The sequence below is a fragment of the Acipenser ruthenus genome, chromosome 5 (assembly GCF_902713425.1).
Source record: "Acipenser ruthenus chromosome 5, fAciRut3.2 maternal haplotype, whole genome shotgun sequence".
In the NCBI taxonomy this organism is placed as follows: domain Eukaryota; kingdom Metazoa; phylum Chordata; class Actinopteri; order Acipenseriformes; family Acipenseridae; genus Acipenser; species Acipenser ruthenus.
Window position 1 is genome coordinate 76,470,020 of NC_081193.1, and position 12,197 is coordinate 76,482,216.

The following is a 12,197-nucleotide window of genomic DNA, read 5'->3' on the forward strand; positions in this document are numbered from 1 at the left end:
TATATATATATATATATTGCAAGTGCTCCCTGCATGTCATAGCGCATCAGTGGACTTTGTAGTTTTCACCTGCGTCCATCACACACCTGTTTCTGCTGCCTCCGATTAGATTGCTACGGATTCATCTTCCCTGCCGGAGTGAGCGGCAGCGTGTGCTGCAATCATGTGAGGACTTCGGGAAAGGACACTGTTCTGGGTGCGTCTGTGTTATGTGTTGTGTTATTTTTTAGTTAGTTGTGCATTTGAAATGTTTATAATTCTTCTTTTATGTCTGCTGTGTCTTTTCATCTGACCTTTCTCTCTGTATCTAGTTCTTTTTACCTTTTATTTGTCCTTCTTATACAATCAAGATGGCCGTCATAGTTTAATTTCAATTATTATTTTTTTTTACTGTAATATTTTTAAATATAACTGGGAGAAAGAAGACTTATTTTATTTTATCTAAATATATTTTTTTTGTATAGTATATAGTCAATGTTTTTGATTCCAGATTGAATGTATGAGGAGATTGTCTTTTAGAGTGATGTTGTTTTTAGGGATGTGAAATTACTGCTGTCTGTTCCTGGTCATCTTGCCAGGACACTCTTATAAAAGAGGCCTCAGTCTCAATGGGGTTTTTTTTCTTAAAAGAATAAATAAATAAATAAATAAATAAAATGTGTCACGGTTGTCAGTTTTTTCACTGTACTGGGGACCATTCTACTCTAAAAATGTCAATCTTCCTGATTTCGGTGGGCGGTGAGATGATGTTAAGCGCCATGTAATTTAAATGAGAAATCAGAAAAAAGAGGAATTCAGTCCGTTCTCTATAGTGAATGCTGCAGGTGCCTTTAGACTCAAGGTGAGCTTTTTAGAATCAGAATTTCCTGCTGCAGGTTTTTTTCCCCCACAGCATTAACACGGAAGTGTCTAAAATGACTCGGTATTACACCAGCACACCAAATTAGCCAGTAGGGGTCAGTGACAGCAAGCACTGACAGTGTAAGTGAAGGGCTAATCTGCAGACACATCTTTTTCACAAATTGTTATTATTGTGACTGAATCCCTGATTGACAATGCATATAACATATCTTCAGTTTTTGAAGAGCGGCTCACCTGGTAGAAAGCGTAGTGATTGGAGATTTCAAAAATTGGAGAAAATTGGGGCTAAAATAATAATTTGACACACTAAATTATTATTATTATTATTATTTTTTTTTTTTTTTTTAAAAGAACCAACTGCAGGGAACAATATTGCATATCAGTTTGAGACATTCTAGGTTTTCCTGTGAGCTATCTGTACAAAGAGTCAGTGGTGTATCTAACTAAGCTCACACTAAAAGCTGCAATGGCTCAAACCACGATGCAATGGGACTCTTATTAAATTATACCATGAACTGCATTAAAAATATATCTCACCTCAATGTCTGTTTTCTGTATTATGAAGTGCCTGCTGTACATGTGTACTGTTATTAGTTATTGAACCCTAGCGTGACACAACAGGCACATCTCGTGGCATTGAGTGCATGGCTCCCTCTAATGGACTCTGCAGGAGTTTCAATACTGCGCTAAGCTGTGTGTACCTGTTGATGAGGGGCTCCCCACTCTCTCGGTGGTAGAAGACAGGGATGGGGACGCCCCAGCTCCTCTGTCGAGAGATGCACCAGTAGGTGCGCCTGTCCAGCATGGCCAGCAAACTGCTCCGCGCGGACTCCGGGATCACACGCACCTTCTTCAGCACTTCCTAGTGAGGGGAGCAAACAGCACAGACACTGAGGAACTGAGAACCACAGCCCTGTATCTGCAATAGGCTTTCCTTCATAACAGCACAGACACTTTGAAACACATACCCCTTCATAACAGCACAGACACACAAGAACACATATTGTACCCTTTTATAACAACACAGACACTCAGGAACTGAGAACCACAGACCTGCAACCCCTTCACTGCAATAGACCCCCACACTGTAACAGCTCAGACACTTGGGAGCAGAGCCCTGCAGACTCATGTCTGCAGCCTCCCTTCACTGTAACAGTCTCCCTCTTTAATGATGTTCTGCTGTTTTACCTGTGCCCGGTCCTTGATGCTGCCTGTGTTGACGAACCACTGCTTGCTTGCTCGGATAATGACAGGCTTTTTGGTCCTCCAGTCGTAGGGGTAGCTGTGCACAATCTCCTCCTCCTTCAGCAAGGCCTTGGTGTCGCGGAGCATGGCGATCACTGAGGAAACAATCACAACAACTTCACCTTCCAGTCGTTTACAAGCGCAAAATCACACAGGGCTACAGGGCGGTGAAGCTCTGTGTATGAGGGTATATAACCCATACACAGGTGGTCCCAGTACTATAACGCTGTTACAGCAGGTAAAATGTACATTCTGATTGGCTCAAAGAGCCTAAGCAATCTCTAATCAGACTTCAACCTTTTTGAGAAATCAATTTCAAAACACACAATCAATTACAACTGGATCGATTCTGTAAACGTACAGCAGTAAACAGAGCCACGCTGGATGGTAAGGTTGAGTATTTAGAAGGTAGTTTGGATAAAAACACATGTAAGCAAAAGATTTACTCTAGGGAGCACTAGGAGGCTATGCTCAGTCCCTCCTCTACCTCTCCCTCCAGTAGTAGTCAGTTTCTCTAGGTCTCACTTGGCTCGAGTCCACTCACCAGCTTGAGTGCCGTCCCCCAGGACAGACTTGCTGTGGAGTTCGGGGCCGGCGGATTCTGTGAAATTCCCGTCTTCATCCACCAGGCAATCCTGTAAACACACACAGGACTTCCTTACACAGGGAGCGCTGAGGGTATGGGAAGGGTTACCTAGCCATGTTGTTGATGCTGTATCACTGGGATCCTTTAAGACACTACTTGACAAATTGATCAATCAGCTACTGGGAACCATACAAGCTTAGATCAGCTGAGTGGCCGCCTCTTGTCATAAATGTTCTTACTGTCTTAAGTAGCACGTTTATCAAACAGTAATACTCAAAACACTGGAAACAACCAGGATTTCCTAAAACTGAAACTAAATCAACATAGGCTTAGAAACTTAAATATTAAAACCTAGTAAACTGGGTGACCTGGGAGACATACCACAGGCAGCTTGAACTGGGAAGCCACGCTGTAGTCGTCCATGCCGTGGGCGGGTGCTGTGTGGACCAATCCTGTGCCTTTCAACATGGTCACATGATTGGCGGGCAGCAGGGGGGACTCCCTGCCAGGAATTGTCGGGTGGCTGCAGACCCCTCCCTCCAGATCAGTCCCTGAGGAGAAAGAGACACACTGTTCTCATTGAGGTCCATGAAACAGAATAGTCTTAACCTCCCTGCTGGTCCACATGCCACGAGACTATTTTGTCAAGTCAACTGAAAAACCCAATACTCACAGGAGATGCACCCATCACTGCCTCATATTTGTAAATACTGGTGACATTTTTATCCAATCGCGAACATCCCTTTAATCTGTGAATGCATTGAGAAGAACGGAAGATGCAGTCTAAAGGTGTATATATAGTATTTACTTTCATTTTGGTCCAGTTTATTTTACATTGGTATAACTTGCTTGCTAGTCTTGCAAACGAAATACCTCAACAAATAAGAATAAGACTGATTCAGACATCGGAAGTAAAGAAGAGCTGTATGTGTGATCGGGGGGTTTTGAAAACAATAAAACTTTGAAAGAAGGTTTTATTTTGGGAAAAAGATGATGATGATGATGATGACGAAGAAGAACTAGAGCTGAAACCATCCTTTGGTTTTGCACCGGAATATACATCAACAGAGCAATACACCGTGCCATTCATCTCTGCATGCTTTCAATACAGCAATACACCCTGCCGTTCATCTCTGAATGCTTTCAATACAGCAATACACCCTGCCATTCATCTCTGCATGCTTTCAATACAGCAATACATCCTGCCATTCATCTCTGCATGCTTTCAATACAGCAATACACTCTGCCGTTCATCTCTGCATGCTTTCAATACAGCAATACACCCTGCCATTCATCTCTGCATGCTTTCAATACAGCAATACACCCTGCCGTTCATCTCTGCATGCTTTCAATACAGCAATACACCCTGCCGTTCATCTCTGCATGCTTTCAATACAGCAATACACCCTGCCGTTCATCACTGCATGCTTTCAATACAGCAATACACCCTGCCGTTCATCACTGCATGCTTTCAAGTGCAATACACCCTGCCATTCATCTCTGCATGCTTTCAATACAGCAATACACCCTGCCGTTCATCTCTGCATGCTTTCAATACAGCAATACACCCTGCCGTTCATCACTGCATGCTTTCAATACAGCAATACACCCTGCCGTTCATCACTGCATGCTTTCAAGTGCAATACACCCTGCCATTCATCTCTGCATGCTTTCAATACAGCAATACACCCTGCCGTTCATCACTGCATGCTTTCAAGGTGTTCACATTCCTCAACAAACAACCTATAGTAGTAATGTACATGTTATTGTTTAAGTGGTTAACACCAATCTTGTGTTTTGTATGTATTATACTGTTTACACATACATTGTTTATTTTATTGTTCTATGCATGTGTTATGTACAAAAAACTTTTATTTTTATTGTGTATGATGTTTGTGTCATTTGTTTCAAAAATACATATTTTTTATTGTTCATAAAAATTAGGAAGTACATATCAAATGTATTTACTTATTTTAAAGCAATCTTAGGGGTAAAAACAACAATTATTTTAAAATCTAGTACCTGACGTGCCCCTACAGTTGAAGGGGTTAAATGTCGTACACATAGAGCCTTTATAAAAAGTGATGGAGGGCTTCTTACAATGGCTTTCCTGACTGGTTACAACATTCACGAAGTTAAAGTTTAAAACGTATTTACACACTTAGGAAAAATACATTGAATCCTCCTCGTCTTCATGCCAATAGACCCTATTCTCTACTCACTAACAGCAATATAGCACTCTGTTCGCCGCGACATCGACAGAAAACCCAATAAGCAGGTCCACCCATCCCTGATTCACATTCTCTTGAAAAATAAATGCATATTTACACACCATCATTGACCACCACCATCTCTACAGCGATGCTCCTTAGGAAGCTTAGGGCCTTCGACTGCTGTTTAAGCTATGCATTTACCACCCTTATCTGTTTCTTTACTTCCTATTTTATTTACTATATTCTTTAGTCCAGGATAGACCTTTGAAATGGATCATCTTGCTTTCAAGCATGACCCAGGAGCAACAATTCACATTCATTCATTCAATAATCATGCATTAGCTTTGCAGATGAGTAAACAGCCCCCCTGTCCTGTACCTTTAAAAGTTGAGAGGACCTCAAACTGCACCCCCAGGATGGCAGAGATGGGGTCAACACGCTCTGTCGCCAGCAGGAGGAGCTCTCCGCTGTCTGCTCTCTTCACAAGAGAGTACCTGCAGGGACAGATACACATTTTAAAAGCAGGGGCATGTGATTCTAATTAGAACCTGCAATTTTGGTATACATGGCTAAGGTAGCAGAGCTAATGCGAGTTAAGAGAAAAAATGTCATTTTGAAACATAGCATGTATATGGGGAGGAGTGTTAAATGTTTAGAATTGTTCTACATATAAATATAGAGGACAGATGTTATGTCTATACAGTAGGATAACTGCAGTAATTTATTTGTTAAATGTTGTACACTTCACCTTGTCCACACTGATGTTGCCGTGCATCATTAAACATTAACAGCGCTTCCATAAAGACTTTCCTGATTGATAACAAACATTCCAAATATGTTAACGTTTTTAAAGCATTTAATCCTAAAGTTTGAACTTTAAGGAAATCAATCTGAAAAAGAAATCCCAGTTACCTACATTACAAAGCAGAGCTGACTTACTGGGAGTTGGGCATGTAGCACACAGCCTGATTGGCTGGGATGGTCCAGGGCTGGGTGGTCCAGACTAGCACTCTGACCCCTGGCCAGGAATCTGTGAGGAGAAACAGGGGGCAGTGGAATGAGCTTAGTTCTGCTGTTACAGTATATTCCTAACAATCTCTGCAATGCTGCCTCAGGGAGGTCTCCCCTGTAGAAATATCAACCTTCTTAAAGTATATATTAAAGATTAAACTAATGGGTAGTTGCTAGAGTTGTGCGGGTAACTGAATTTTCGGTTTTGTTTTTAGAAAAAAACAGAGACCAAATTGGAGTCTTAACTACAATGGTTTTTTTGTTTTGTTTTGTTTTTTTTTACCCCAGGCAAGTCATTCACAAAAATGGCTGCCGTACACCTCCCTCAACTAGGGTTAAAAGTGCCGTTTTGCAGTATTTTACCCACACTGACAAATGTTTCTGCATTTATAAACTGTGCTCCAATGAAGTGAGTGCCAATCATGGCAATACTGTGCTGTTTTGGTCAGTCAATGAAGAATTGCGTTTACTGTATTTTGTTAGTAATTTAATCTGTGATTTGTTCTGAGTTGTTAGCAAATAATTGTTTTTATAATGAATATTTGTATATTATTACTTGTTAAAAACTTGCAGTTGCAATTGATTTTGAATTATTGTCATTTCATTATTGTCATTTCATTAAAAACCACAGAAAATGTAACATCTTTGTTGCCTTGCATACTGCTACCTTCAGGAAAAAAAAAAACATTTAAATACCAATAATCTAATAAAACATATCTCAAAATAATAATACATTTTACATTAGAGATCTACTGATACTATCCAGCGTTTTGTCAGTAAATTTTGCTATATACATGTAAATATTAAATATTTTCCTAATGTTACCAGATCGGTTTAAAAAAAAAATAAAAAAAAATAAAAAAACGACAACCGAGTTTTTAAAAGTAAAACCGAACCATAACCGAAGTGAACTGAAATGTCCAAATCCGCACACCTCTAGTAGTTGCTGGCCTTACATAAACAACAAACAGAGTATATGGGTTTCATGTCACACAGCACAGAGAAACACAGGTTTAGGGGACTAAGAAGCGCCCTTTGTCACTGGTCAGTGCTGTGGAAGAAGCGGTCCTCTCACCTGTGACCTCAGCGAGTTTGGGAGGAGGGGTGTGAACAGGGAAGGTGGCGTACACTGTGCGGCTCACGTGCTGGGGGTTATACTCCAGCTCTGCTTCAGCAAGGGCAGTCCTGCAGAGAGCAAGGGGGAGAAGCACACTCAGAACCAGGGAGACACCCTGCATCTCCATTCATTCCCTGCACTGACAGCTATTCAGTCGTGCACACAACATTTTACTGTACTGTTCATATAGTAGTCGACAAAATAAAGATTGTACTTCTTTACCTGGCTGAAGGAGACCAGAACACAGGCTTGTAGTCTTGATAAATGAAGCCCTGAGGAAGGAATGAGGACAGGGCAGAATTAACATATACAGTAGTGTCCTGCGTGGGTCCGATTTTTACAACCCGCTTCCGACCCAACCCGCTACTACAGGACCCGACCCAAACCCTCAACCCTCTGCAACACCGTCTTACCCGCGACCCGACCCACTTTAATAAGACCTGCAACCCGAACCAAACCCGCAAGTGTTTGTCCTTTACCTACTGCCTGCATCGACTGACTCTCACACTCTCACATTCACACACAGATATCTCTACCATTCTCCATCGAATGAGTTTACACAATAGGCTATAAAGCATGGTAGCTTTCTCTAGTGGTCTGCATATATTTTAACATTGTAACATATTAACTATCGCTACTTTACTAAAATACCTCTCTTCCTTTCGTGCCACTAGTTGAAAGGGAGCGACACCTGTGCTTTTGTACCAGCTTTGTGGCTGTCATTTACAAAAACATAATGACAGGTTTTACAAGCAACGAATCCAGTCACATGTTCATTATTTTCATTCGCTGTGATTCCAAAAGAATTCCACACTACCTCTCGAACTACATGATATAAACCCTGCGCTATCTTTTGTTTCACCTCATTCACAAACATTTTTAATATCACTAAGCAGATGTGATAAAAAGATCTTGCGACATATCAAACAAGCGAGAACACTGCTTAGTCAGCTGACTCCTCCCTAATCACCTCCTGCTTTAGTGCAGGAAATACTGGTAGTACCTTCTAATACGTTATTTAGGAAAGGGTTACAGGCGAGTATGCTGAAAGGACAGAAAACATTTTTGGTGATTCAAATTCAGACCTGAAATTTTTTTGACCCGGACCCAAACCGTAAACTGTGAAAAAGTTCACATTCCGACCCAAACCCGACCCGCTTTTGCAGGTACCCGACCTGATGCAGGACTCTAACATACAGTACATAGATACTTTAACACACTCTTCAGCTGTACTTTTGGATCAGTCCTGTTTGCAGGAAGGCTTCTCAGTAATCCCACTAATTGTATTATACAGTTTTATTTACCCTGCTCGAGTAAATCTGTCCCATTGGGCCTTCAGTATTTAAAATCTCTAGCTTCCCCAGAATCTGAAGCATCGCCTGCTTAGGGTTAGAAACTCACAGCCTTCAGCCCTGGGTTTCATAGTTGGGTTTTTAGATACATTATTAAACTGAAAACAGCATGTATAAGTCTCACCTGTAGTGTACTATTAGTTGTTCACACAGCTGTTGGGGAAGACAAATGTATTTGAGGGGCTCAATTGCCCAAACTCTCCAAATAATTAAAATAACATAATGAATTGAAGGGAGTTCTGAAACCTGTAACTGGTTTCTAACGTTGCCTGCAAGGAAAAAAAGTATTTTTTAATTCATAATTTGCTGCAATGCTTTTTCCCAGCAACAAGTGAATTGCATTGGACCCCGAAACAGGTGGAAACAGTGAAGGAAGGAATGAATGAATGAATGAATGAATGAATGAATGAATTCTGCAGTGGTCTACCTTCTGGTGCATGTCGTGGAACACTCCCAGCTGCTTGGCCTCGTATTTGCCATCGAAGGTATAGTAGCTCTGACTCCAGTCCGCCATCACGCCCCAGCGCTCAAACGAAGACCTCTGCCTCTCGATCGCCCGCTCTGCAAACTCCCTCGCTGAGGGAGAGAGAGAGAGAGATTCAGCATATCACTGCTGCAAGTACTACAGAGATAAGGTTTTTGTCATGGCCACTCTAAAATAATTCAAACCCCTTTAAGAAGACGACGAAATAGCTTCAAAAGCATTTATCTTTATTGAGGTTTTACTCCTGAGTTGTTTCTGACTGCCTGTCCATTTTCCTCATCCCAGAAAGTCATGTGAGGCTGCAACCTTTCAACTCTGTTTGGTCTGCCTGCTCTAAGGTACAGTACAATAGATTGCAGATGAAGCCACTAGATTCCAAAAAAATAAATAAAAAGCACAGAATCCCTGGTGATTAATGGTATAATCGTGCAAATAGGCACGTGAGCTTACACTAATGGGTGAGCTTACATTAATGGATGTGCTTAGATAAGGACATGGGGGACTATTTTAGAAAAGAGTTGAAAAGCCACCTATAGGCTTCAATGTGGTCTTTATCAGTTTTACCAACACAATTGATGTCAATTAATGTAGATTTACAAACTTCTCAGCACCCTCATGTTGCATTTGCACTCATCTTCAACCATAGGGTAGTCTCTACTCTGACACCGGTGCAGAGAATACCACCCCTGCTCCGCACCTTTCTTCCTGATCTGCAGGGGCGAGAGGCCCTGAGCCCCCAGCTCTCCCAGTGCCTTCAGCTCGATGGGCAGGCCGTGGCAATCCCAGCCTGGCAGGTAGTGCACCCTCCGGCCCCGCAGCACCTCAAACCGGTTCCGGATATCCTTCAGAATCTGAAGCACACAGATTCATTTCACGTCAGCACACTGAGTCCCCATGCTTACCCTATGCAGTGCCCCATGTTGTCCGTATCGCAGCTTCACATGTTTAAACACAGCTCATCATGGGTCACAAATCAGTTGGGGAATACAATTCTCAACATTCACCGCAGAACTAAAACCAATCTCTTCTTTAGGATTGCAGTGTATCCCAGTCACGCTGCCTCTTGCAACAATGCTGTTTTTTTTTTGTTTTTTTTCACACAATACACCACTCATTTCAATCAGATCACCAGCAGTGTTGCAGGAGGGAGCATGAACTGGATACTCTGGGTGTCTAAAAGAGAAATCTTTTCCTCCTGGCAAACGTTCCCAAGAAAGAATTGCTTTTTCAACTTTCTTGTTTATTTTCCTAAAGTAACAGCAAAATACAGCAATGGTAATGTGTTTGCCCTCTGCGCCTCCTGGTGGTTATTACCTTGTTCAGCGCATGGCCCACGTGGGGGTCTCCATTGGCGTAGGGAGGTCCGTCGTGAAGACAGAACTCCTTCTTGGCTTTTCTCTCTCTCTGCCAGGCGTACAGCTCCGAGAACCCACAGCTCTGCGCACAGACAACAACACAACACCGCGGCAGTGACAGACAGCACGCTACTGCGACACATCGCTGTTCTCAGATTTCCTATAAACTGAAACATTAACATACTGGGGATTTTTTTGTAACCAATCAAAAAAAAACAAAAAAAAAAACACCATAAGGAGCCCTTCATTAGAGTGCTGTTCCATGTAGATGCACGACAATATTAATGTGGATGAGACTACATGTGTACAACATTGATGTGTATTGAATCACCTTACACTGCACACCTGCACCTGGCATGTATATCCCAATTAGGAAAGGCAACTCAAAGTCTAGCAGTTTTCTGTACTTGTGTATTTTTAATCAACTATATCAATCCATGATAGCATTTATGAAATTAAAAATGAATAAAGATAGACAATGCTATATACGAGACAGTATTTAGATCTAAATAGCATTTTAGAGACACATTTCTACAGCACTTACCAAAAGCGTTTAAACAGCAGTAAATTATTACTAAAGGGGCTGCCCAAAAAGTTAGAAACACATCCCACAGTTTAAACTGTACGATCAGCCCTGCGTCGGATCTGCAGTCTCCCATTGCGACTAGAACTGACCAGACTAGGGGAGAAGCAGCTAGTACATGGCACAACACGAGTCGGCCATTAACAAATTATTCAGTCGCGTACTACTAGAACAGGAGAAACTAGAGAATTTACAGAGTCATATGAGCTACATATGGTTTTTAGTAATATAAAATAGGTGTTTATTAATAATACTGTACATATTGTGTACATGTTTTGTATAGAACAAGAAAAAAATGACAACTTATAAATGATAATACATATACACACCTTCTGAATCTCCAGCTCCTTATCTAGTAATTTCTGCCCGGCCAGTTTCATCGGGAGCTCGGTCTTGGGAAGCAAGACGGTTTCCCGGTACTTGCTGTCACTCGGAGCATTCTTTGAGTCGACAGCGGCGTTGTTTTTGTTATTCTTGGATGTATCGCCGCTGTGCAGAGCGCAGCTTGTGGTAGATCTGAGTAGCCGGACTCGACTCCACCTCACAGCGCCTTGTCTCAACATTGCAGAGGCCCTGCACAGCAGCATGGTGACAGCCTAAATGGGTAGCTTGTTCTGTACTACTATTATTCTCAATTGTAGTAGCATCAACGTTCTTAAATATCTATAACTTTCCGCTCATTTAAACTTCTACCCGTAAGTCCTCTGCCTGCTCTTGTCTTGTTGCGTATCACTGAGGCGACAGCTACGGAAACGCGCTTGGGACAGGTTGCAGGAGGGAAATGGTGTTGCAAAGGGGAAGAAAACGCGTTTTTCGATAAGTGATGATTTCGTAGCCAGGCATTCATTATACCAAAACTGTATTTTTCCAAGTGCTGTGAACTTTTCCTCGGGCAACGTCAATTCTCCTAATATCTGCCATAAGATGTTTGTTTGTTTATTTATTTATTTATGTATTTATTACATATATAATACATTGCATTTTATTTGATGTCTATGCTTTATTTCAAGTTAAATTATACTTAGAGAGTTGTCATCAGACTAAAATTCGACAAGACAAAAAACCAAGAACTTATAAAAGTTTCCCACAGTAAAAGCATGGACAAGCATGTACTAAAGCATAGTGAAAGCTTGGTAAACCATCGGTAATGATTGTAAAGCCCAGAGAGTTGTGGTAAAGCATATAAAAAAAGGCAGACCATGTAAGCTATTGTAAATGCACAGCATAACTTTGGGGGAAAGCATTGGAAAAAAAGCCAAATTACAGTGCAAATGTACAATGGTAAACATTTATGAGGGACAACGAGCACAGAGAGGTTTAGGACTGAATTGCAAGTTAGTCAAGTCGTTCTAATTCTCCTGTGAATTTCACAGGGCCCTAGTGATGAATC

The 12,197-nt window shown here is 41.5% G+C and overlaps 1 protein-coding gene across 1 annotated transcript in view; it reads right to left on the minus strand.

The window, feature by feature from the left end:
* Window positions 1-11,601, minus strand: part of iars2 (isoleucyl-tRNA synthetase 2, mitochondrial) — a 29,567-nt gene extending 17,966 nt beyond the window's left edge. Inside the window, exons 1-12 of the mRNA XM_034003244.3 lie at window positions 11,137-11,601; window positions 10,184-10,306; window positions 9,567-9,720; window positions 8,813-8,961; window positions 7,256-7,305; window positions 6,992-7,101; window positions 5,845-5,935; window positions 5,284-5,399; window positions 3,074-3,243; window positions 2,651-2,741; window positions 2,050-2,201; window positions 1,563-1,723 (exon numbers count right to left, since the gene is read on the minus strand). Coding sequence (XP_033859135.3) covers window positions 1,563-1,723; window positions 2,050-2,201; window positions 2,651-2,741; window positions 3,074-3,243; window positions 5,284-5,399; window positions 5,845-5,935; window positions 6,992-7,101; window positions 7,256-7,305; window positions 8,813-8,961; window positions 9,567-9,720; window positions 10,184-10,306; window positions 11,137-11,394 — 1,625 coding nt within the window. The 5' untranslated portion in view covers window positions 11,395-11,601. The remainder of the gene's footprint in view (window positions 1-1,562; window positions 1,724-2,049; window positions 2,202-2,650; window positions 2,742-3,073; window positions 3,244-5,283; window positions 5,400-5,844; window positions 5,936-6,991; window positions 7,102-7,255; window positions 7,306-8,812; window positions 8,962-9,566; window positions 9,721-10,183; window positions 10,307-11,136) is intronic.
* Window positions 11,602-12,197: the final 596 nt, after the last annotated feature.